The sequence below is a fragment of the Lepidochelys kempii genome, chromosome 25 (genome assembly GCF_965140285.1).
Source record: "Lepidochelys kempii isolate rLepKem1 chromosome 25, rLepKem1.hap1, whole genome shotgun sequence".
NCBI classification, from domain to species: domain Eukaryota; kingdom Metazoa; phylum Chordata; order Testudines; family Cheloniidae; genus Lepidochelys; species Lepidochelys kempii.
Genome location: NC_136404.1, coordinates 14962924 through 14988603, shown reverse-complemented (window position 1 = coordinate 14988603; position 25680 = coordinate 14962924). Strand labels below are relative to the sequence as shown.

Genomic DNA, 25680 nt, shown 5'->3' with positions numbered 1-25680 from the left:
TCACAGGGCACTTCCAAAAGCAATACCAGAAATCAGCCAGGTTTCAAACCTGCCATTGGCCAAGCCCAGTTCAAAACCATTCACAGTGAAGAAAAAGGATTTAGAGGGCATCTTCATTGCTAACACCTGCCTTACGTTTGGGTCTTGAGCCTCCAAGACCCATGAACCCATTTGGGCCAAGACACCTACTCACTTGGAAGGGAGCATGGTCTAGTGGTTAGGGCACGAGAAGACCTGGGATCTACTCCCGGCTCTGCTGCAAAACCTTGAGTAAGTTGCTTTCCCTTATCTGTGCCTCAGTTTACCCACCTGTGAAATGGTGATAATGTGGCTGCCTGCCTTTGGGAAGTGCTTGGCAATGAAAGATGCCAGTCAAGGATTATGATGAGTCTGATAAGCAGTGATCCTACTTTGAGACCTGAGGGCTGCTGGATATTTCCTCCCATGGCAGGCTGGGGTTTTCCTTGGATTATAAGCATTTTGCAGTCAAAGCACAAGAGGCAGTACACAGACCAGACTGGAGAGCGTCTCTCACACAGGGAAACGCTCTCCCTCGACACCCCCTACCAAAATCTAAAGCAGGAGACCTTTGCCTTACGCTTTGCAATAAAAAGAGAATACTATGCCTTTTTCTGGCACCATTTGCCTCAGGATCTCACAGCATTTGGAAAAATGTAACAAGGCCTCACAACACCCTCGTTTTATAGATGGGGAAACTGAGGCACAGAGTTGGGCTGTGACCGGTCAGTGGCAGGAGTGGAAATAGACAGGTTCTTGTTCTAACCACTAAAGAAAAGACACCTTCCAGACCCAGGACTAGAACCCAGGAGTCTGGAGGCCCAGCTCCCTCCTTTTCTCTCCCCACCTGATTTATTTTTTAAAGCCAGACTCACCTCTGAGCAGGAGGAGACGACGCTGCTGTTAACTGTTTGCGTGCTGGCCCCGTGTGACCGGAACATCCCGGCTGTGACAGGGGCCGGGTGGGCGGCGTTACAGTACATGGGCGTGGCCTGTGCCGAGGGGGCGGGGCTGGGGGCAGGGCTCTGCTGGCAGGTGGGCACCACTGGGATGCGGGCGAAGTTGGAGTTGCTCCCTCCGTGAAGCGTCCTGCACTGGGGGGTGGGGCCGGCCGCTGCCCCGGGCTCCCCCCGGCTGGCGATGACGTGCCGATGCTGGAGCTGCCCTCCGCTCTGCTGAGCCGCCAGCTGGAGCTGCACGAACATCATGTGGTCGCCGACCCGCAGGGCTAGCGTCAGGGGGGACCTTCCTGACAGGAAGTCATTGACCTGAGGAGAGGAGAGGAGTTAGGGTCACAGTCTCAATCGCGGTGCAGCAGCTTTGGGTGAGGTGGGGGCACCAGCAGAGTCCGACCCACTGCAAAGGGGCAGCAGAACGGTCCCCGGTGCAACCGGTTCCAAGATATGGGGGCGAGAAACAGGACAGGACAGCTCGGGGTTGCTTTGACTTTGCCAAGTGGCGCTGCCTTCTCTCCATTGCCCAGCTGTGCCCCTCTGGCCCCCCGATTCAGTGAAGGAACAGGAGTCCTAGAGGGGGGCACCCATGGGCTTCCCCTGAGTAGACTGATCACAGGACTGGGGGGGGACGATGGACGGGGGGGTAGGATATGAAAGGTTGCTTTGATCATTTAGGGGTAGGGAGCTGGATTTGTGCTTCTGGGGTAGGTACTTGGCCCAGAAGCCATTAACCACCCCCTTCCCCCCACACACACACCCCCAGTCTGTATCCCACTCTTCCCCCACCATGATCTCACCCCCCATGCCCACACTGTCTTCTCCCAGCCCACATACAGAAGGGCTGCGTTCCCTGCAGCAGGGCAATGAACCCGGAAGGAGCCTGCAGCCATCCCAGAGCGACATGGGCATCAGCACCCGGAGAGCTCCCACGACTGCTGACTGAGCAGAAGCAGGAAAGGGGGAGCGTGCCAAGAGGCCAGCAGGGTGGGGGCAGCTGCCTTGGATAGGCAGGGGCCACGTCGGGGCTACAACTGAGAAGCCAGGCCTTTTAGAAGAGGGACCCCCTTGCTCCTTAGGAACTCCAGTAGGACACCGGGCAGAGGGGTGCAGGGGGTGGGAGGGAACTCTGATGGGTTAAAGCTCAGAACCCTCAGGACTCGCCTGCCACATCTCATCCTTGCGTGACCCGTGGTGCCAGGGGAGCAACTGACGGAGGCGGTTTTTACAAAAATAAAAACAGGGGAGGGTCGCCACCCCACCCTAGTGATAAACCTGCCCACACAGCCGCTCCCCGCAGTGCACAGGAGGAGATTAACCAGAGCCGGGTGGGGGGAAGCGGGACAAGGTCCAGCAGCGGGGGCTGGAATCCACCCTCTGACATACTCTTCATGGCTCTTACTGTGGACGCTTTCTGCCCACCCCCACCCCAGTGACACAGGCACCCCTTTTCATTTGCACAGCTGTGCATTTGCATTTCCCTATAGCCTGAAAGAGGCTTCTCTTCCCCGGCGAGTCTAGCATCTGCCAAGCCCGCTGCACCTGAGACAGTGGCAGGGGACGGAGACAATGCCAAGAAAAGTCACCTGACTCCCTCCTTTCCAAGGAGGTCACAGCCAATGCTAAGGGGTCACCCCCATTTTCCCTGCTCCTCGCCCCATCTGGAGCGATAGCAGCCCTTCCAGGCGCTGTAATATGAGTTGGCTGGCATGTCCAGACCTCCCACTACAAAGCACTAAGTAAGGATCAGAGGGGCTACATCCCTCCAGCCCAAGGGGCTAAGCACACTTCTTTCATGGCTAGGACTTGGGGCCAGTCCCTCAGCGGACTACTTGCCCTGTTCAATCACTGGATAAACCCAGTTTCTGGGCATGGGGGCCCATCTCACACACCCGTGAAACAAAGGCAGATGACACGTTAGATCTTTAAAAGGGGAAAGGAAACATCTGGGTCTCCCATGTTATGGAGGCTCTCACATAAGACACCCAGGACTGGACTGTCTTCCAGAGGTGCTGAGCACCTACAAGCACACCCAATGTCAACGTGAACTGCCAGGGCCCAACACCCATGGTGGGGGTATCAACTCTGGGGGACCAGAAACAGACACCCAGACAATTCAGTGGCCATTTCTGAGTTAGATCTTTGGGTCCCAGGGCTGCATTGGAGCCAAATCCCTGCACAGTGACTTAGTCGAGAGGGAAACAGCCACAGAAGGATTGCAAAGAAGTACCCACTGAACTATCAGAAGACTCCTGGAGAGGTAGTTGGGATTTCACAGCATCTCTTTCTCGTTCACTGCCCCAGCCGGAGGGGGATGCTGGGAAGAAGGGGAATTCCCCCAGCAGCTGGAGATCTCCAGCGGGACCTTTAACCAGGAAGGCCAAGCCCAGGGGGAAAACCCACTGTGGATTTCACACTCAGGAATTTTCCTCCATCTGGGGCTCAGCACAACATATACCACCTTGCCCCAGCTCTATCCAATCTCCTGCTAGCTTGGCCCTCGTTAACCTGAAGGCTCATGAGCAGGACCGAGGAAATCCAAGCTCTCTATGTATCAAACTGCAGCCTGCCCCACATAGCACTTGGTGTCTGGGCACCCTCAACAAGGTCCGGCAGTTCAGGAGGGGCACTCCCCTCCTCCCCCCACGTTGCCTTGTGATGTATTTCCCACCCCAATGAGCAAGGCTGCAGGAAGTGGAGGGGCCTCTGGCGTTTGAGCTGGGGATGGGGGAAGAAGTCAGCACTTGGGGGGGAAAGAGGGAAACACGCATCTGCTGAACCCTTGGACCACTCACCGGGGGAGGGCGCGGCCAGAGACATTAATCTCCCTCATCGCTGATCAGATTCCATGGAGTCGGGTGACCAGGAAGGGGAGGAAAGAGAGACAGAGGGAGGCTGGAGGGGCGTCACTGAGTATGTCACCGCAGAGCCCCCACCTTGGGGAGCCGTTGCAGTGGCATGAGAAGGGAGGCCGGCCATACAGACCCAGCTGGGGTGGGAGGCCCATGCAGTCCCTCCCACCCCACAGGGGTAAAGTCACTCCGCCAACAGGATCCTTGCTGAACGGGGCTCCCCCGAAGCCCTGCCAGCTCTCACGCTCTGCCCACCCAGCAGCCGTCACCTACGAGCCGTTAGTCACCCTTTCCCAGCTCCCCCTACACGCACCCCTGACCTTTCTGCAGCCAAGACCACCGGTGTGGCGTGTCACTCGCTGAGGGCGACCACAGAGTGCCTTCTCAGGGAGCCCCCACCCCCCAACCCTGTATCATGCTCTGTGCGAAGAAGGGGGAAGAGCCTCACGCCCCCCATCCCCGCCCGTGCAGATCCCGCAACAGAGGTTACCGCGGCCCACGGCAGAGAGGCAGGAAAACCGCGCAGAGCGGGCGAGGAGGGGGGCCAGGAGCCAGTCTGAAGCTCCTGCGATACCCACAGCTCCGCTGCCGGACAAGAGAAGTGAAGAGATGGGGGAGCCTTTCCCTGAGCATGGGGGGCACTTCTGCCCCCTCCCCCGGAGCAGAGCCACCAAGTCACGCAGAGCAAGGCAGGGTGAAGCAGCCCTGCCAGGCGAGCGTGTGGCCAGGGACCGGCAGCGACTCAGGAAGGTGACTAGAGGACAGCGAGGGGGCAGGCGAGGACACCCCCCCCCCAGCGCAGTGCTCCGGGGGCGGGTGGGCCCCTCTGCAGCGTGACTCAGGCAAGAGCACACAGTGAAAAAGGCCACTGCGAGGCAGAGCACCTCCACGCCCCCCCCAAAACACCTACAATGGGGAGGGGAGAGGAGTTTGTCACCCTCCCCCATCTCCCCCCCACCCCACAGGCTCAGAGAGTGGCAGATGATGGAGCAGCTGGGAGGAGAGGGGAGCAAGGACTCCCATGAAAAGCACGGGATGCCCAAATCATAGGGAGGTTGGGGGAAGAAAACCCTTCCCCAGAGCCCCAGCAGCTGCTCTCCGCCCCCACAGCTAAACAAGGCCAGAGATCCCAACGTGGCTCCGTTCCCCCCCACCCCATTACTTATTCTAGGAGGTGCCTGGCAGCGTAAATCACCCGCCATCTGCTCTGAGGAAAAAAGGCGGGGGGGGGAAGAATATTAAAGGCCCAGCTTGAGGGGCTGGCTAGTGCTGCCCCAGGGCCCGGCTAGTGCTGCCCCAGGGCCCCCCAGCCCACACCCCTCCCCCCATGCTGCCACTTCACATTCCACCTGCCTGGGGGGCCGGCTTTAATGCTTGCCAGGCCGGGGGGGGGGTGCTATTCCTCCAGCCTCTCCTCCAGCTCCTCCTCCCCCCCCCCCAGCAGTCAGGGGAAAAGCACAGAGGGAGGGGAGCAGGGCAGACGCACACACAACAATCCTGGTTGTGGGGAGAAGGCCAGGCTGTGCTGATGTTTAGTTACACACACACACACACGGGAAGGATACCCCAGCAGGGATCGATCACGGGTGCACCCCGCGCTCTCCTAATGCGGAGGGAGGGGTGGCTTTTCAATCAGCAGCAGCCCAACACTGGGCAAGGGACCGGGCAGGATCTGCCCCTCTGCTTCTTGGCTCAGGAGGGTCCCGGGAAGGGAGGGGAGGATTCATGAACAAACACTTCGCCCCCCGCCTTTTGTTGGCGAAGATGAATATTTGTCTAAGCCGGCTGGCACTGGGCTGCAAGCGCCTGAGAGGCGGACAGACCCTCCTGCCCTCAGCATGTCAAATGGGGTGCAATTCATGCACCCCACAGAACGGAAGGGACGCCTCTGTTCTCAGGCCAAGCTTCCAAGGGGGCACCGAGACAGGGACAGCTGTGCACCCAGCCAGCCCTGCTGTCTGCAGCTACCTCCATTCCCAGCACCAATCTCCTCCCCAGCCCTAGCTTGTCCAGCAGTGGAGACTCCCCCTACACCCGCTTCTCCCCGGCCCCAGCAGTAGCTTCGGTATCACACCAAGACCCTCCCCTTTCCCCCCCATCCAAGAGAGATGCTGAGTTCTGAGAAGCCGTGGGAAAAGCGGCTTAAAAATAACAGCGAACCCCCAAGCGCATCAGATGGAGGCCGCAGAGGAAGAGGTGGGCGTGAAAGAGATGCTGCAACTTCGGCCATCAAGGTTACAGCTGGGGGAGGAGGGAACACTCCTCTGGCCCGGGGGGGGGGGATGTGTGTGCCCACCTACCCTGCACAGAGCCCTAGATGTGGGCGGGGGGGGGGGGAAGAGGATCCCCAATCTAATCCCAGCCTCTGTGGCTTTCATGACCCTCAGTTTCTCCAGCTGTAACAGGGTGCAGGGAAAACTCAATGTGCCCCAACGCAGGGGGGTTGGACCCCCCCCCCAAATGCACATGCACCCGATAAACCCACAACCCCAGCGAGCGCCTCATACACACTCCCGGAGAGAGGGGCCAGCTAAGCCCTTTTCTAACAGCAGAGTCCTCTCCCGGGCCCGCCAGTCACGATTCCCCTCCCTCCAGCCACAAAAGATTCCCCCGGAATCAAAGGCCCAGCAGTCACGACTCCCAGCCCCCCCCCAATCGAGCATCCAGCCATTCAAACACACAGCGCTCGCCCCCGCCAGCCAAACAAAGGGTCTTCAGTGTGGGAGCATCGCTGCCCGGGAGAGAGGCATCTCGAGAGGGCTCTGAACTAACCAGGCTTTGGGGCACCCCAGAATCCCCTCCACCCCTCTTCTCGTCTCAATGGAGACTGCTCCCTTGTTCTCCAGGAGCGGGGAGGGGAAAGCCTCACAGGTGGGAAATTAACATTTGGAGAAAAGCCTGGACCCCCAGACGGGAGGGGGCTCAGAGAGCCGCCCCCGCACAACTTCCTCGCTCACCCCTAAAGAAACAGGCACTGCTGGGTATCGGCCCCACAGCACACTGGCCTTCCCCTCCCCCACTACCTACAGACCCTCTGCTGATCACCCCTTACCGGCTCAGGTGCAAAGAGAAAGGGGGTGGAGAGGAGCAGCCAATTCCTACACCCACCCCTGTGGGCTTCCACCAGGCAAAATATTGACCATTTCCAGCATATATAGGGTGGGCCAGACTTTGGGGCTAAATCAGAGGGACTCAGAGAAAGCGGGGTTCGTTTCCCCCTCCAAGCTTAGAGGGGTTTTGTCCATGCTCTCTCATCAGAGATCTGAAAGCCATTTAGGACCACGATCTTGTGAAACCTCATGAGCATCCCTAGGGCATGGGGGAGGAAGCCAAGGTGGAGAGAGAGAAGGACTCCCCTGTGAGTCAGTGGCAGATAATCCAGATGTCCCAACTACTCTCCACACACACACCCCCCTCCCCAAGCCGAGAAGGGAACCCAGGAGTCCTGTCCCCCAGGCTCCCTGCTCTAGCCATTATACAATCCTGCCTCCCTCTTAAACCAGTCATCCCCTCCCCCCCACACCCTCAGTGACAGTCCCCAAGTCTCTCTAGACTCCTCCAGGTCCCCTTGACGTCAGCAGCTACCCAAGGCTCCCTCTCCTTCCTGGCAGAGGGCCTGACTCACACCTTCCTCCTTGCGCACCCCTTCCTGACCCTTGGCTGTTATTAGCCAAGGAAACCGGAGAGCCCGGAGCGAGCGTGAGCTCACCGCCTGTCGGCTCCCAGCAGCACTAAAAATAATCCCTTCCTCTCTGAGCGCAGGGCCAGGAGTTGGGGGGGGAGCGGGGGGCTGTTAGCCAGGCCTCGGCATCACACACGTCAGCCGGTTCTTGCAAACGCCAAGGAGGGAGGAGCAGGTTTAAACAGAGGTAGCACCGAGACTAGCAAGGAACAGCTCCAGATTCCAACACCCCAGCAGGAGACACCCCATCCCCATCCCCTCTCCCCTGCCCCAGCCCTGCAAGGAAGGGAGTGGAGACAGCCAGACATTTCACTAGCCATGTACCAAAACCCATAGCACCCCCCTTTCTCCTAGCCTGGCAGCCAGTGCCAACCCCTCCCACAGCCCAGCCCTACAACCTGCCCCCCGGCCTTTCCATTCAATGACACCGGCCCAAGTCCTGAACCCAGACAGGGGCTATCGAGCTAACCCAGCCTCTCTCCCCCACCCCATCCCCCTTCCTCCTCCAAGTGCTCCTGTTTGCGAACAGTGGCGCACTGGTCCCTCCCAGGCTCGCTAGTTACCTAACCAACCAATCCCCGACGCCAAATGAACGCCCTCTCCGGGTCCCCCCCCCTCCGAGTAGGGGCAGGGCGGGATGGCTCCCCTCCCCCACACTCCGGCACATTCCTTCGGCCCTCCGTCCTCCCCCCCCCACCAGAAAGCAGGATGCTCCAACATAAACACATCCCGCCCAGCCAGCCTGCTCCAACGCCCACAGCAGGGATGGAAAAGCTCCCACTGAGTTCACTGGCCATTGGAACAAGGCCACTGGCCCTCTCCCTGTCCAACCAGCACCCTTGTTAACACCTCATGGATGGGGCAATATCCCCCCCACCCCCTCAGGTAAGAGAGGAATGTCTGCACCCAGGATGGGAATGGTGGTGCTCGGTCCCAAGGGATCCTGCCAGTTCCCCCAGGGATTCTGCTGCCCTAGATCCTTTGGGAAGCCAGGAAGGGGCGGAGGAGAACCACCAGCAGCAGGGACCCTGCAGGCTGTTGCCAAGTCAGGGGAGGGAAATCTAATTTACTGTCTCCGAATCCAGCCCTGGAGATACAGGGAGCGCGTCCCTGCCGATTCCCAGAAATGCGGATGACTCACAGAACGTTGCATTCCCTCCTCTCTCCAAGCGCCTGCCCTGATGTAACCTTTGCCTCCCCCCCCACCGCCCAGCAGGGGATGAGAACAGGGTGGGTGCGAGTGGATGGATGGATGGCTCAGCAGGGAGGCACCCTGATACCAGCGCAAGAGGAGACTGGTACTAACGCGGGCTGGGAGGGGGCAGGAAATCAGAGCCTTCCCCCCCATGTTATTGGCAAGACTGTCCTCTGCCCTGGTTACTCAAGCGAATACAGCACCCCACGCAGGGCAGAGCCCCCTTCCCACAGGGCAGGGCCCAGCGCCCCACAAAACACAGGCTTGATGCTATGGGTCAGCCCAGTTCAGAGCCAGAGGAGAGAGGCTGGTCCAAACCAAGGGGAAGCGGAGGGGGAAGGAAACAGCCCCTGCCCTCCCCCAAAATAGGCTTAAAAACCTTCTCTCCAGCTGCACACAGCTGGAGCAGGCAGCTGGAACCCTGACGCCGGCTCCCACACTCCACCAGACACTGCCGCTGAGGGATTTTCCATCCAGAGGAAGGAAAAAAAGAGGCGGGGGGAAGGGAGGGCGAAGTACCAAAACACAAAAAACTTCCACCATTGAGAAATAACATTCCTCCTGGCAGAGCCACCTAGTGACCTCAGACCCGGAGCCAGGCCCTGGATCCGCACTGCTGGGCCTTCCAATGGAAGCAGAGATCCCTACCCTCTCTGGCAGGGTCCGGGATGGTGCCCTGCGCCCCAGAGACACCAGGACCCTCTTCCCCAAGACCGGCAGGCAGGCTCAGCTACGCTGGGGTGGAGAAGGTTGCATGCATGGCTGAGGCTGCTGGACAAGGCGCAATACCCCTCCACCCCCCCAGCAGCTCTGCTGAGCAGGAGGGCAGCCCCCCTGGGAAAGAGGCATCATCCGACCCCTTGAATGTTGCAATGAGCTTTGGCAGGAAGTTTATCGGCAGCTACCAGGACATCAGCAGTGCCATGGGAATCCAGCCCCTAGCTTGGGGTAGGCACCACGCCTCCTGCCCGGTAGTCATTTCCTTAAGGTACCGAGGGGAAGGCTTAGATGGCATTTTCTCCCCCACCCCCCAGAGGAAGTCTAATAGCAGGGAGATCTGCTGTGCTCCGAGAGCCCTACGCAGGCAGAACCAAGGCGAGAAGCATGAATGAGAGGCGTGGTTTCCTGTCCCCCGCCCCCAGGTGCTGGCTATGCCTCTGTGCTCAGAGAAGGCTTCCTGAGGCAGAGATCCTGTCAACAAACCTAGGGGGGGTCACCACTTCCCAGCCTTGGCGTCCCACTCGTTTCACTGCAGTAGGGAACAGAGACTAGAGGTATGTGAGGCCTTTTCCGGCTCCAGCTTCTGTGAGAGAGAAAGGGAAGGGGGTGCGAGGGTGGGGGAGTGAAGCTTCGACTGGGGACCTGAACTTTGCATCCAAGGTGCATGGGACACAGACTGACCCAGGGGAGCCTACATCTCTGCAATTCAGCGCCTCTAAGGAGCTACCTTCTAACCCCCTCACCACCACCCCCCACACTTCTGGCGGTCTGCTACCAACAAGCCACAAAGGAGGAATAAACCCTTTCGCTGCGAGGCCTGGAATGCACCAGACTCCATCCTGCAGACACAAGCACGGTAATCAAAGCCAGCCCTGCTCTGGGCAGGTCGGCCAGCTCCCCCCCACCCCCCCTTCCTTAAAGCAGCCACCACCCCCCCATTACTATGTTGGCTGGGCGATCACACAAGTTTTCAAGATGAGACAACGCACGCACACACCAACCACGCAGGAGGACCCCGCCCCAGCCTCTTTGCCGGCTCTGCCCCTGCCCACCCTCCCAGGGCATGAGACAGCAAGCCCCAGCCAGGAATCTTAGCCCGACCCAGGAGGATTCCTGCCCTCTGCCCCTCCCAGGCCTAGAAAGAGGCATTGTGCAGGGAGATTCCTATGCTGCTCTGGGCTCCTACCCAGGCTGCAACTGGAGTAACAGCTCTCCATAGAATGCTAACAGGGAGCGTCTCACGCCCCGTGTGCTCGGCCCCCACCCTGAAAGGGGGGACAATTCTGAGACTATCCCCGAGACAGGTGAGGGGTGGACGGGGAAGGTCTCAACTGACCAGACACCAAACCAAGCTGAGGAACTGGGACCCAAAGCCTTCTGCCAGAACAAACCACGGTGCCACTAGCGTTTCACCAATGCCCCATGCCAACCCAGAAAAACACTCTTGCCCAAAAGCCACGTAGCAGACGGCCTACAGCCCTTTGCCAGAACCCAGGAGTTCACTGGCTAGAGTCACAGGGAAGCCACATCCGAGCGCAGGGGATGGGGTGCTCTGTTGCCACTGCAGGAAGTCAGGGAACCCTCCAACCCCAGAAGCACCCAGCTGGCTTTGCAGCTCAGCGAGCAGCGCGTTAATGGGCCGTACAGAGTCAAGGTTGCCTGCGGGAGGGCCAAGAGCTTCCAGGTTGCCAAGGCCATTCCTCGCTCCAAGGTGACTTGAGGGAGAGCTGCGCTGCACAGTGCATGGAGGGGCTCGGTGGCTCCGCCACCCTTCCAGGGGCCTGGTCCTAGAAAAGCACTAGGTGCCCAGCAGCAGAGTCCTGACAGGCAGGGCTGCAAGGAAGCCCTGCAGCCGGCCTCGTGTGTTTTTCCCACCTACTCAGATCCAGAGGAGAGCATTTAAAAAGGTACCAAGCAGGGCTGGGCATTAGCATGTGTTTGCCCAGAGCTTGGGGGATGGAAAGTGGCCCCCAGCACTATGCTGGTGGCTCAGAATTAAACTAGGGACTTAAAAAGTCTTTTAAAAATAAACTCAAGTGCTAGCCAGGGAGGAAGGAGAGAGGTTTTTTGTTTGTTTGTTTTTAAAAAGAGACCGAAAACAAAGAAGCAGGAGCTGCTCAACTTTAAAGCCAGAGGGAGGTGAAGAGGTGAATTCCACACCCAGCTGCAGTCTGCCATTTCCTTCCCTCCCCACCTCCCCCCAGACACACATCAGAGGGTCACCCAGCAATGGGAGGGTTTCCTTGAAGCGCAAGCCAGGGGTAGGGAGAAGAAGAAGGGGAAAAAAAAAAAAAAAGACACCCTCCCCCTCTTTGTCTGATTAGCAACCTCTCGCCTTTGGGAGCGCAGCCAGTGATCCTAACCCAGAGACACCTCCTGCCCCCTCCCCAGCCATAAGCTCAAGACCACGGTGCAGACATTCGAAAGCTGCTGCAGCCGGTTTTCCGGAAGGGCCGCTCAGGCCCTGGGAGAAGAGCCCCCCCCGCCGCCACCACCTTCTTATGATCTGAAGGGGCAAACCTCCAACACAAAGCTGTGTCCTGGTAGGATCCGCATATACACAGGCCCTCCTTCCCCCTCCCGCCTGATTCTGCAAACAATAGCAAGAGGCCGTCTTCCCTCACGCAGGAAAGGCAACTGTTAGGGTAGGAATCCTGCTTTTGTCTTTAAATTGGGGGATGGGGAAAATCAGTCCCAAAATACACCCGCTGTGTCGAGAATGGGGACCCCCACATCGCACCTTGAGGTCAGGACCTTGGCCTAGACCCTTCACTGTCCTTTGCCTCGGTTTCCCCTCCCACTGACTGTTTAGGCCAGGGGTTCTCAACCTATTTACCATTGTGGGCCGCACCTGCAGCTCTCTGTGTGGTATGTGGGCCGCATCCACACAATATATACACACACATGACCTGTATGGCCCCTGAGGATGTCACGTGGGTCGCAGCTGGGTGCTGATTGGGCTGCAGGTTAGGAACCCCTGATTTAGGCTGAACTCTTCAGGGCAGGGACTGTCTCTCCCCAAGTGTTTGTGCAGGGCCTGGCTCAGCAGGGCCCTGATTTGGATCATGGCCTTTTCGCAGTACAGTAACAAATCCCTTCACCACAGATACAGGCCTCTAGGTTTCTCTGTTGCGAAATCTCTAGCTTTCAGTACATCCAGGAAGCTGTGGGGGGAGGAGGTCAAATACAAGCCCCCTGCAGAGAAATCTTTGCCCATGTCAACGCACCAATATTTCGGCATCTCACCTGAGTTTCAGTTAAGCTTTCCAGAGCCTGCATCACCGACTGTTCTGGTCTGGATGCCTGAGACTGAAAGAAAAAATAAAAAAGGGGGTGTGTGCGCGCGTGTGGCAAGGGGGTGGATTGCAGGTCACTTTCACTATTTATACACCGAGCTACCGAGCAACCAATGAAATATTCAACTTGCTGGCGTTCCCAGTGCCAGCGACAACCCCCCACCCCAGGACAAAAGGGTTTGTGTCGGAGGAAGTGGCATCGATTCTGCTGAGCCAGATCACATTCTAGTCCTTTAATAATAGATGAGACGAGTGTGTGTGTGTTGGGGGGGAGAATAAAAAGGCCATTTACCATCAAGCCAGCTTCCACTGTGGGGACAAGCGTCAGTTTGCTTCCTTCCACGACCCCCAAATCCTGCAGCTTTCCAGAACTGAGACGACTGCAGAAGGGAAAAGACATAGACCGAGAGAAGGACATCAGACTTCGAGCAAAAAGGGACAGTTAACGGAAGGGGGCCTGGTTTGCTTTAGAACCCAACCCGGGTACCCTCCTTAGCTCCCTCATTGCTCCCTGGAATCTGAACGGCCTAGGCCGGGGGGGGAGATACAGGTTCAGCGGTGGGGTTTTCATTTCCATTTAACACAATGCCCCCCCCAGTTATCTTTACCCCCTGAATCTCATTCCAGCCCCTGCCCCCACAACGTCCAATTGTGTCTGTGTCTCTCCCCCTCCAGTTTATCATGTAAACATTCTTTCCGAGGGGCAGGAGGCAGGGAATGATGCTGCAGTAATCAGTCAAGCAGCCATTGGCACTAACTCGTGCAGTGTCTGTAGCTTTTGTGTCTAACAAAACCTTCCCCATAGGACAGGCAGAATTCAGATGACTGGGGGTGGGGGGCAGGGAGAAGAGGAAACGTTGACCAGTTTGGGGAGGAGGGTAGCATGGGGGGGGAACTAACACCCGCCCCCCCTTTCTTTTTTCAAGTACTGTAATCATAGATGCAAAGGCTCTCTCCCCCACCCCCACCACACACAGCCACCCCCCTCAATTAGACAACAGGCTCGGGTGCTTAATTCACTCAACGCAGCTGCTCCAGCCAGGGGGAGCCAATCAAGAGCAAAAGCCCCCTCATTTTAGTCTCCGAGGTTCCTTTCTCCATTTTGGCTACTGTTTGGAGGGGGCTGGAGGGGAAGGGGGGGTGCCAAAATATCCCACAGAAAGCCCCCCCCGCACCTTAAGCATTGACCAGTCTCGGATCTGCAGCAAACCTGGCTCCGGTTAAACAAAGGACTGTCCCACCTCCCAGCCCTGACACGCCAGAATTCAGCTCCCCCAGAGCTCCCCCATCCCCGTCCCTGCCCTCGGCTGCATTTGGGGTTTTGGAAAAGGGGGGGGGGCCGCGTCGTGCCGAGAAAAGGCCGCCTCTGGGATCCCACCTCGGTTCAACCTTTAGAACAAAGGGCACCGCGCCGCGCACTCACTCGTGACTCGGTGCAAGGCGGCGACCGAGCGGGGTGCAGCCAGGAGGGGGCCCCGCACACACACACAGCGCCAGGGGAAAGTTTTGTGGGATCAAAGCCCACGGAGAGGCTCCATTTTAGGTCCAGGGTCCGTATCGCAGAAGCTTCCCCGGGACCCCGCTCAGCCCAGCCGTGCTCGGGGAGCCGACACATCCCATTCAGTGCAGGAGGCTGAGAAATGGGGCCACACACATACACCGGGGGGGGGGGGGGATGGCAGGAGCCAGGGCTCTGCAATGGAGGCGAAGAGTAAACCCTCCTCTGCCAGCCACTTTAAAGAAGCCAAAGCACCAAGGGGCGGCGGGGAGGGGGGGATCCTTGCTTGCCCCCCCCCCGACACAGACTGGGGAGCCCCTGAGTTGGGTCCCTCGTGGGGTAGTTTAGCCAAGGCGGGGTGGGGGGCTGCCAGACCTACCTTTCTTTATGTAACAGCGCCAGCCTTTCCTTGGGCACTTTAAGCCTCTGTGACAGTCTCCGCTTCAGTCCTTCCACCGTCTCTTCCACGGGGACGGAGAGCTCATAACGGGTCCCGGTGGTGGTGTTGATGTACAGATTCATGGAGGGCTCGTTCGGGACGGCCTCGCAGGCTGGGGCACCCCGGCTGCAGCTCCTGGCGCTGGGCTGCTGGTCCATTCGGTGACCTGGGGGGGCGGGCAGGGAGGAGCGGTTGGTGTGGCAGGGGGAATCAAGGTCGCGGGGGGGGGGGAGGTTTGGGGGACCAAAAAAGGAAGTGGAAGGGAACAAAGGAGCGACCAGAGCGCCTGGTTCTGCTGCGCGCACAGATTCTCACACTCACACACACTCACACACACACACCAGCCGGGGTGGGATCGCCTTCCCGAGTCCTCCCTCGCTCCGGTTTAATATCCAAGGGTCACTCCGGATCCGCGTGGTCCTTCCAGGTCTTCCTCGCGCGGGGTTCTAGAGGGGACTTGGTGCGGGAGGGAAGGGGACCAGCTCTCCCTGAACAACACAGCAGTCTGCCCCTATTTAAACCTCCCTCAAAACCTTAAACCCCCCCCCACGTCACTCTCCCATGGGGAATTTCCCTTCCCCCTCCTCGGATGCCTCCTGAGGACGCGGATCTCGCCGGGAGACGCTGCTGGCAGGGAGGGCTCGCTGTGTGTGAAGGAAGGGTGCTGCCTCCGTGGTGGGGGGGGGGCGCGGGAGGAGAAGTGGGGGGGGGCGCGGGAGGAGAAGTGGGGGGGGCAGAAGAAGCTTTTTCCTTCCTGAATCCCCCCCGCTGGGGCTGAACCCGGCAGCCGCCGCTCCGAGCTCCGCCGGTGTCGCGGTGTGAAAGTAACACACACGCGCGCGCGCACACACACACGGTACCAACACACACACACACACACACAAAAAGTTATAATGTATCAACGTTCTATAGGGGGGCGGCGCTTATTTCCCCCCTCATTCACTTCTTAGTCCTTGGCGCAGCCTCCAGCCAATCCGGGCGCTCCGAACGTTGAGACAGGCAACCCGGGGCCAATCGCAGCCGGCCCGGTGCTCCCCCACGTGGAAGGCTGACTCCACCCTCCCTTTCAGACCTCTCCCCCCCCACCCCAGCCACCCCACTTCCCCCCCTCCCCTCCCCCTACGCCTTTGCCTAGCAGATCCTGACCCACTGGAAACAGGAGGGTTGGCTGGTGCCTGGCTAGATTCCTCGCCCCCTCCCTCTCCAAGCCAGCCCCCCCCTTTTTAAAAAAGCCATTCATAATATATTAGCTTCACAACAAAGGGCTACGCAGAGAAGCCTCGACTCAGCTGCTCCCTGGGCTTGGGAAAGGGGGGGGGGAGATTTACACGCGCGCTCAGAGGCCAGGTCTGCGGGCTGGTCTCCGTCCCGGCGTGGGACGAGACGCCCCCCCCCACCCCCCACCCACACAGAGCGATTGCACCTTGCAGCTGCTTCTTCCTTGTCTCTGCGGGGGCTGCTCGGGAAAGGCGAGGAATGACCCGAGCCTGCGCAGCCCAGCCAATGTTCTAAGGCGCGGGGAGGGTATTTACAAGATGGAAGGAAATCCTTCGCCCCCCCACCCCCGGAGATAACTCGGAGGAAGGTGGTCGCGGCAGAACACGCCAAGGGTGCAGCTTATGCCAAACAATGGCTGAGCTGCGGCGGTGGGGTGAACGCGGGCCGGGGGTGTAAAAAGCCCCGCTTTGCCGCGGAGGCCTGACTGGGGAAGAGGGTTACCCTTGTCCTCAAGCCGGGCGGGAGCTCTGGGGACGTCTATACACACCTCCCCCCCCCCGGGGCTGACCCAGTCCGGCTAGGAGCTGGGGGGAAACGTGGACGCACTTTGCAGCGGCTTTCGCATAAGCCGGAGTGAGCTGAGGTCACGGAGAGAACAAGTTAAGAGAGACAGACAGACAGACACCGACGTGAGGGGGCCGGGGGGGGGGCGATGGGGAAACATCCAAATGTTACAAAATCCAGATGCGGACTGAGCAAACCCCAGACTCAGATGCAATCCTCCTTGGGCAAATTCCGGTTCCAGGCAACTTCAGGGTTTTCTGGGGACAAGGGCCGGGTTAGATTTCGGGCCCCCCCCTTCCCCCTAAAGGCCGGAGGTATGGCTCGGTGTTATAGGGGGGGGGGGGGTATTAGCAGCAGCCAGAGACGCTGCAGAATGAGTCAGCAAAGCAAGGGCGCCCTCTGCCGGGCGAGCCGGCCTGGAGTGTGGGAAACCCACAGGGACAGTCAGTGCAATGGGAATAGTGTGTCCTCTGTGCAGACGGGAACGGTCGCGCCACTTAGAAACACACACACTCCCAGCGCCACCCGACATAAACGCAAAGATACCTGGCAAGCTGCTCCTTTGGCGGTTAAGACGGGCGTTGGCACCAAAAATCGCCTAAGCCCGATTAGATCCTGTGTGTAAACAGCCTGGCTACCGAGGGGGAGGTTAGTGAGCCAGCCAGATCCGCGTGTAGGGCCAGAAACGTTGCAAGGAGCGCACCTTAAGCCCTTTCTGGCACCTGAGGGCAGCTGGCTGGGTTCTTCTGGACAATGGGGGTCATAAAAGATCACACAAGGGAGCCGAATTGCTGGGAAACGTGCCCCCCTCCCCCGGGTGGGTGCTGAGCACTTGAAATATCCGGCCTGAAATAAGTAGCCTTAACTCCTGTCCTAGTCTGGGAAGGAGACAGGATTTATTTCTGATGTTAAACAAAACCAAGCCACACGAGAGCCCCCCCAAGAGCTGGAGTCACCCCCTCGTGACTAGTCTCTGATCTCTTTCTTCCACACAGGGTGTCTCCCATTCTCCCCGAGGCACTGGATTTGAAACTAGATTTAAAAAAAAAAATCACCTACAAACTCTCTCAGGGCTTTGTCAGGAAACTTTAAAAAACAAGACCACCCAACCCTGCCAAGTCTCTCAATGACATATGCCTTGTTCGATTAAAGCAGAACTGCCAACGAAAAGTAAGTCCAATCGACTCAGGCTGGCTCCGGTTTCGTTGAAATCAGAAATAAACCTTTTTTTTTTTGAGAGGGGGGAGCCCTAAGAGACGATTACAAATAGGATCTGGCCGTTGTAGGATTCCTGGAAGGTTTCCCCAGAATGGGGCAAGGGAGTTTTCATCCTCAGTTTAATTCGCCAAGGAGTCGATAGATGCAGATCAGACTGTGGTGTGAACCAGGAGCAGCTCAAGTGGATCTATATCGGCAGAGAGGTCAGAATCGGACCCAGCGAAGCTCTCCCCTACAATCCGCCCCCATTCCTTAAAAGGCACTGAGACCCACGTTAAAAAAAATGGATTTTTGTGAGTTGTCTTTAAAAGAGCAAAAAAGAAACCAGCCGGAATCTTGTGTGGTGCCTAGCCGGGTTCCTCGGGGAGCTTCCTCAGTCGCTGGCTTGGTAGAAATCAAACCCCCTTTCTAGAGAGAGCCTTGAAATCCTGTCCCCCCAGGGAGAGCACAAACTGACTTACCAGGTCCAGCGAATCCTTCCCCTTCGCCTCCTTTACACTGCGCGCAGCCGGAACGGCTCGGGCCCCCAAAAAGAAACTATATCCCGGTAAAGCACGTGATCCAATCCGGCTCCGAATCGTCCCCCAAGGCAAATAAATCCGGGGCTAGTCCAGAGCTCGCACAACAAGGGGAAAATCCAGCTCCCTTCCCAGCCTAGGTCTCGGGCTTTTGACGCCGCTCTGGGGGAGGGCAGCCTTAGTCTTTAGCGTTGGGGAGGCGCTGGAGAAGTTTTATTCCTCTCCCCCCTGCGCGCACTCTCGCCTGGGTGGAGCCCGAGCGAGGAGCAGCAGCCAGCCTCGGAAAGCCTCCCAGCCTTGCCGAGTCAGCAGTGAGCTTGGAGGTGACGCAACTCCCACACCTGCCCCGCAGCGCCGGAGCGCGCCAGCCCCTCTCCAGTAACTCTTTCACAACCCGCGCGGCCCCTGCGGTTCCCCGTTCCGCCTTCCAGTAAAGCGCCGCCGCTGCTGGCTCGCAGCTCGCCTCCTTGCTACCCACGCCGCAGGGGCGGCCGGCGGGCCCCGGTGCTAGGCGCTGTACATAAACCGAGCGGAGAGGATTCGCCCTGAAACGTGTATCAGCTGAATAGAGACGAAGGAGGATCAGGGGAAACTGAGGCACAGAGCGGGGAAGTGACTTGCCTGTGGTCTCACAGGCACAGAGTGGCAGAGGTAGGAGCTGACCAGGGGTCTCCCGGCTCAGTGCCTTAAAAGAGGCCCATCCCACAGCCAGGGGTTCTCAACCTGTTTACCATTATGAGCCGAATAGGCATCCACACACTATCTCAATGGTTCTCAAACTTTTGTACTGGTGACCCCTTTCACGCAGCAAGCCTCTGAGTCCGACCCCCCCCCCAATAAATTAAAAACACTTTTTGATACATTTAACACCATTATAAATGGTGAGGGCAGAGCGGGGTTTGGGGTGGAAGTTGACAGCTTGCGACCCCCCCCCCATGTAGTAACCCCTGCACTATATTATATATATACATATGACCTGTATGGCCCTGAGGAGGTCACAGAGGCCGCAGCTGTGTGCGGATTGGGCTGCAAGCAGCCCACGGCCGTGGGATGAGAACCCTGCTACAGCTCTTTCAGTTTCCTGCTTTCTCATCATAACTTACCTTTAAAGGGACAGTCAGCTCAGCTAGGGCAGGGGAAAAAAGACCTTTCGTGGCTCTAAGGCCAGTAGAAGTGTTGCTACGTTTGGTCTGGCTAATAAAGCAAAGCAGGTGTTAGATCAAAGCCCACACACACATCTATGCCCTACGACCTGAGACCCGCTGCAGCTTTGGGGAACAGACAGGGGCTGGCACTTTCAGAGGCCTCACCCACTCATCTCCTTGCTGAAGGAGGCATAGAGCTTCACAGTGTGCCCCCACCCTCTTTTTGGCAGTGATCAGCTGTGAAATAGTTCACAGCCTTGCCCTGGAAATGGTCACTGTCAGATTTCAGGGCTCATGCCCCTTGGGATGGCATGAGGTAGTCCACCCTTCTCCTAGGACTCAGGAGACATCTCCATCTGGGTTACACGCAGTTCTTGTATTGAAGAGTTTTCTCTGTAACCATAAGGGCTAGGGACTTGTTATTTTTATTTTAATAAAGGCCCAGATTCTGGAGCACTAGCTGGCAGAAGCTAGGAGAAAGTAGCATTGCCCCAAACAATCACCTAGCCCTAGTGCAGGTGACCCAGAAAGTGAAACTGACTAGAAACAAACATGAAACTGACTAGCCTGGCTTTATGATGCCCTAAGTGAAATGCAAAAGTAAACAAACCGCAGCACTAGGGGAAAGCAAATCAGATTGTGAAATATATTTAAGGCTGAAGAATCTAACATCCTGTGCTAATGTAAGTCGTATTGAATTACACCTTGTAGCCCAAGTCATGGCCTGGGACCGCAGTGTGCGAGGCACTGTACAAACACAGAACAAAGAGATGGTCCCTGCCCCTCAGAGCCTAAGGGACAGGAGTGGATACAGACAGGGGAGCACAAGAAAACAAAAACCGTTGCTTTGGGATTTTTTTTAATCTGGTTTTAACATTATCCTGTCCCTTTAGTACAAGGCTCCCTACCTACGATGGCTAATGCGGGGACGGGGAGCGGACTCATCTTAAATGAGGCAATCTCACATTGCCGTGGAGATAGGAGGCTGAAAGCAGCGTTTCTGCCTGGAGCAGGGGAGAGTTTACCTGCATGGGCCTGCAGCGTCCCTTTGTGCAGCCCTTAAAAACTGGTGTCCTGGCAAACGGACCTTAGGAGACGGTTGTTTGCAGCATTGTTGTAGCTGTGTTAGTCCTGGGATATTAGAGAGACAAGGTGGGGGAGGGAATATCTTTGATTAGACCAACTTCTGAGTTGAGCTTTCCAGCTCCACTGAGCTCTTCTGCAGGCCTGGGAAAGGCACCCAGAGTCTGTGTCCCAGCTCCAGGTCACGGCTGGCCTCTGCCCCTTTTCTGTCCGCCCACCCCCCCAAAAAAACCCTGGTGTGTCTGCCTAAAGGATGCCAAGCAGCTGGGGCAGGGGATTTGTGAGGGCAGGGGCAAGGAATCCCGGGCCAGACGGAGCAGAATGCATTTTCCCTACAGCGCCGTCCACAACCCAGATTTCCCAGAGGCTCTCAGATGCCTCCCCCACCCCCACAGGATCTCTGGATTTCCCCTGTGAAAGCGGTAAACTGGGGCAGCGCAGGGTTGGGGGGAGGGGAAGCTGTCTGTTCTATCTGTAAATGGTAGGTGCTCCTAGGTTACTAGGGATGGAGAATCGGGTCCTTTGTCCACAGAAGAGCAGTTCTCAAGATCCCCCACATCCACAGACTCTCCCAGCCTCCCAATATGCCCATTTCTGCATTCTAGTGTCAGGATTTCTCAAGTGCTCCCCCACTTCCATTGTTCTCAGTAGGAGAGGTAGGGACAGGGGGAGATTGTCTATTGTTCTCAATGGGGGAGGGGATTCTCCATAATTTTTGGTAGGCGCTTCTGAGTGCTCGGTGCTGATGGAAACCTGGCACCTGAACCCATCTCTCTTGGGGGCCTCATGTAGACTCCCCCAGGATAATAGGGGATGAGGTTACCCACCTTCCTCCCACTAATACCTTAGACAGCTGGAATCAATTGTAGGTTAGCAGGTGCCAAGGCAAAGCCTGGGGCGTGGGAGCCCTAAGATATAGCCTCAGACAAAGTCTAGAAGTTCAGTGTGAGGGAGAATTGGGGGGCGGCATTTGCTTTGGGAATCTTCCTCTGGTCTTGTGCCCCCTCTGGGTGTTGCGTTTTCCAGCTTTTCTCTGCAGCCACAAGGGCGAGAGACTTTGCTCTTTTCTTTTTTTAACTAGGAACTGAGCTTCTCCCATCACCCCATGACTCCAGAAGCTGGGGCTTTAGGAAAAACCCAGAGACTACAGCCTGACGCAAGAGGTGACAGCAGGGAGAAGCCAGGATTCCCATCAACCCAGGGTTTTGTGTGTTTAGTTGATTGCGTTGCTCTGGGAATCCTCATTAACGAATAAAGACAGACTGGGGCATATTGCCTGTACTGTGTCAGAGGCGTTCGAGGGGGAAGTTCTTCAACCTGCCTATGGCTGAGGAGCTTTGGGAGAGAGAGACTCTCAGAGGAGCAAATGCCGACAGAGATCCCGTTGGCGGCTGCACGAAAGCCGCCTGCAATCTGATTATTTGACCCCGGCCAGGGATTACTCCCATCTGCAGCGCGCTGGCCACACGAAGCCAGCAGATTATGCAACCCCCTTCGCCAGAATCCATGGGGCTGAGCTCGCAGTGGGGAGTGGGTGCCCCCCACAGCACCCCCAAGCACTTCGAGCACTTCCCAGAGCGCCCCAGTATGTCTCTGGGGCATGGTCTCTTAAGGAGTTCTCCTGGCACAAAGGTCCCCGATTGTATGATCTTTAAAGAGTCTGTTTGGGCTGGGAGTTCCTCTGACACTCCCATATCTTTAGGGGGTGCCTGAGAACCCAGCCCCCTGAAGGGGGGCGGGGTGGAATCCCAGCGCTCACTGTTTTGGGGAGGGTCCCATAAATGGTAGGGCATCCAAGCTCTTTTGTTTTGAAAGAGCTAATCCTGGCTGATCTCAGCCTTGCCAACCCTGGTGATTTGATCAGGCATCTCGATGTATTTCCCTGAAGCCCCAACTCTAGGAGTCAGGGGGTGAGGGGGGAATCAAGGTTTCATTAAAAAAACAGCAACCCACAGAACCAGTTTCTAGCCCTCTTGGCTGCAGAGAAACGCTGGGAAACATGACCTGAGGGCAACACGCCATGTGCTGAACCCAGAAGGCAATGGCGGGGAAAAACCCCAATGTCAGTTAGTTAAAAAACCCTCCTGATTCTTAAGTCAAATCACATTATTTGGTCAGGCCCAGTTCTGGGCGTTGGCGATGCAGCTGATGTGCAAAGGGGCCAGTCTCACTGTGCTGGCGTCAGACTAGCCCCAGGGTGGGTACAGAGAGGGCACCAGCAGGGCAAGCGCTGTCTCACACACACCTGGTGGGGCATCCCCCGCTCTGCAGCTGGACACAGGGCCTGTTCCCAAGCTCATGAAGTTGCTAGGAGTTTTTCCCTGGGCTCTGCACCAGGCCCACAGCCAGCCAGGTTCAGTTCCCAGACGAGGCCCCTGGAGAGACAGGAATGAGGGATTGTGGGGGACGGTCTCACCTCTGGGTCCCCGGGGTGGGGGTGCCCGGTGGGGCGAAGTCAGGGACATGTGAGAGCAGCCAATCCAACACTGGCCCGAATTTCTGTCCCACAGTCATCATTGCAACCCCTCCCCCTTTGAGCCCCTTTAAGGTACTTGCTGTTGGGTCTCATTGCCAACTCCTTAGTCACAGGGGGGAGAAATTACTCTGGTGAGTAGCCCCATTGCAATGCCCTGCGCGACTCAATAGCTCCCATGAGTAACAGGCTGGCAATCTAGGCTCCCACACAGGCCTCTGCTGCCCCGAATCAAATCCTGCCCCAGGCCCCTTCCCTGCCCCAGTAAGCAGTGCCCCCTGGCAGGCCCTGACAGTGGGATGGGGGGTTTATAGCTGCCGTGGGACAGACCAACCATCCCCACTGCCCTGGCTCTCGCGTGCAACGTTTCCAGGGCTGCCAACACCTGTTTGCGTCCGTGGAAATGGCCAGTGTGTTTCCTTGATGTTGGTACCAGGTTTTGGTGGTTCCTAGCAGCGGGACTGGCCTTCCAAGGCCGGCAGTCCCTGTGTTCAGGACCTCCCGCGGGTCCAGAACAGCCAGGGCAGTGCCAGGCCAGGGGGCGTTAAGGGGCTCGACAGGACGGGTGACCCCACAGTGACACCCCCAGCACCTGGCTGTGCAGAGGGCACAGAGCCCCCCATGCCCGGGCAGGGCATTTCCCAGGGCTCTGCACCCCGCCCGTCTGCAGGTGAATTGAGGTCAGGGTCAGGGAGGAACTGGAAGTGAAGTCACTGAGTCAGGATGAATCAACAAGCTAGGGGCTGAAAACAACCCGCAGGCAGAGTGGACGGGGCGGGGGGTCAGAACCCTAACAAAAGTCTACCCCCAACAAGGGGGCTCTGTCCTGAAACACCCGCCACCCCCTGCTCCTTCCCACAGGCAGTTCCCAGATGCCAGGGGATGGGGATCATACCTCCATCCAGGTGACCGTGGCTGAGAGCCAGGAGCCCCCTCCTGACGACTAGCTCCCGTGGACCGGCCTGGCAGAGGGGTTGTCCCAGGCATGGAGTGACAGAGAGCCAGGGCACTGTATTTGAAGAGGAGAGATCGGGGTCAGATGCCCCCAGCAGTACCCGTGCCCCCCGAATGCTGCCCGAGCCGAACTCTCCCTCTCTCAGTCTTTCTCCCGGGGCAGGTGGGGGTGGGCTGTGAATGGGGTGTGAGGAGGTTCTCAGAATGAAGAATATCTGGCCTCAGACCCCAGCAGCTGCTCCCGCCCCGCACCCCGCCCTGGGCACTCACAGCCAGCGGGAGCTTGGGACGCAGGTAGGCACTTGGGAAAGCCGTGGGTGGCGAGCGAGCAGGAGCTGCCAATTCCCAGCCGAGCGAGCGTGGCTGGGCCTGGGGTACCGGGGTGGGAGACGATCATTCACCTTCAAACCTGGAGTCTTTGGGGGCGGAGGGAGCTGGGAAGGCAGCAGGGGTGCCCCACCCCTTCGGGTCCACTGTCTTCAATGGACAGAACCCCATCCCCTCCCACAGGCTCTGGATCCAGCCCGCAGTCCCGGAGGGAAGGGGTGGGCATCTTACGCCTCCCTCTGGAGTGGAGCTCAGCCCCCTTTGGCTAGTGGGGGGGCAGCCATGTGTATAATTGGGGGGGTCTGCTCCCCCTCCCATGGTTGGGGCACCTGGCTCTGTTTGACCCATGGAGGGAGCACCACCCCGCCCTGCCCAGAATAGGGTCTGATGTCACCCCCGCCTCCAGGGACGGCTGAGCCTCCCCCAGGCGCTGCAAGGAACCCCGGGGGCAGGAGCTGGGAGGTATTTTTAGCTCTTCCCTGGTTTGTGTGTCAATTCCCTGCATGGCCGGGATGATGCAGCTCGCGGGAGGGACCCTGGGCTGTGACGTCCCAGAGCCAGTATCTGGGGAGCCGGGTTGGGCTCCCCAGGCTGAGTCACCATAGCGACTCCCTGCCACCGTGGGCTGGGGCGCAGGGCTGCTTGTCACCGCTCCCTCGAGAGGCCGGGGAAGGAAGACGCCAGAGCCAGGCTGGCCGGAGAGCTCGGGGGTGAGCGGGTGCGGCTGACACCAGTTCCTGGTTCTGTGCCCCATACAATGAATCTCAGGCCCGATCTACAGCCCTTCCCCACCCCCACCCAGGCCTGGCCCCTCCCACACAGAGAAGCTAATGCAGCTCCAGCCTGAGCATCAACCCCCACTCAGCCCTAACCCAGCCTCTCCCACACGCAGCCCTGTGAATGCACCTCAAGCCTGACCCACAGGCCCCTGCTATTCCTGGCCTCGGCTCTCCCACACGCAGCCCTGCAAATGCACCTCACTCCTGACTCGCAGCCCCCTGCTAACCCAGCCTTGGGGCCTCACCTGAGCAGCCAGGCGGCAAAACTAGGTGCGACAACAGACAACACCCTCCCTTCCCGCCCCCCGCCAGCAAGGAAACTGGGGCTGGAGCAGCTGGGTTTGCTCCTCCTGTGCCCAAAGTCACCTTCAGAGGCAGGTCTCCGGGGTGACGCCCTGTCCCTTAGAAGCATTTCTGCTCGGACCTGGGGGGCAGGAAACTGATCTCCCCCAGACAGGGGCCGCGCTGCCGTCACGGCTCCAGGGGCAGACCTGTACTTGGATGCATCAGGTCCTGCCTGGCAGCGCAGTGGGGGAGAGGCCAGGGGCTATTCTCAGAGCCATGAGGTCACTGCTCCCATCTGGGAGGCCAAGTTTTCCATCTCCGCTGGCACAGGCCAGGCACCATACGTTCCTCAGTGCGTCTGCTCCCCTTTCAGCTCATTGACTCACAGGCTGAGGTCCTCTGGGGCCAGGGCTCCCCTGTGCTGTGGCAGGGACCTGGGTTCGATTCCCCATCCCGACCAGAG

General features: G+C 58.2%; 1 protein-coding gene and 1 long non-coding RNA gene across 4 annotated transcripts in view; both read right to left on the bottom strand.

The window, feature by feature from the left end:
- Positions 1-18548, bottom strand: part of MIDN (midnolin) — a 31867-nt gene extending 13319 nt beyond the window's left edge. The window contains exons 1-5 of one of the 3 annotated variants that reach the window (XM_073324260.2): positions 18115-18548; positions 14594-14819; positions 13009-13096; positions 12667-12729; positions 894-1286 (exon numbers count right to left, since the gene is read on the bottom strand). In XM_073324260.2, coding sequence (XP_073180361.1) covers positions 894-1286; positions 12667-12729; positions 13009-13096; positions 14594-14811 — 762 coding nt within the window. In that variant the 5' untranslated portion in view covers positions 14812-14819; positions 18115-18548. Of the gene's footprint in view, positions 1-893; positions 1287-12666; positions 12730-13008; positions 13097-14593; positions 14820-14984; positions 15709-18114 lie in introns of those variants that run through there. The other 2 variants (XM_073324262.2, XM_073324261.2) reach the window with 2 other exon arrangements.
- Positions 18549-20068: 1520 nt separating this feature from the next.
- Positions 20069-24664, bottom strand: LOC140903262 (uncharacterized). The gene is made up of 3 exons (XR_012156201.2): positions 23768-24664; positions 22645-22774; positions 20069-20447 (listed from the first exon to the last, which is right to left on the bottom strand). It is a non-coding gene; the product is annotated as an uncharacterized LOC140903262 (long non-coding RNA).
- Between the last annotated feature and the right edge of the window lie 1016 nt (positions 24665-25680).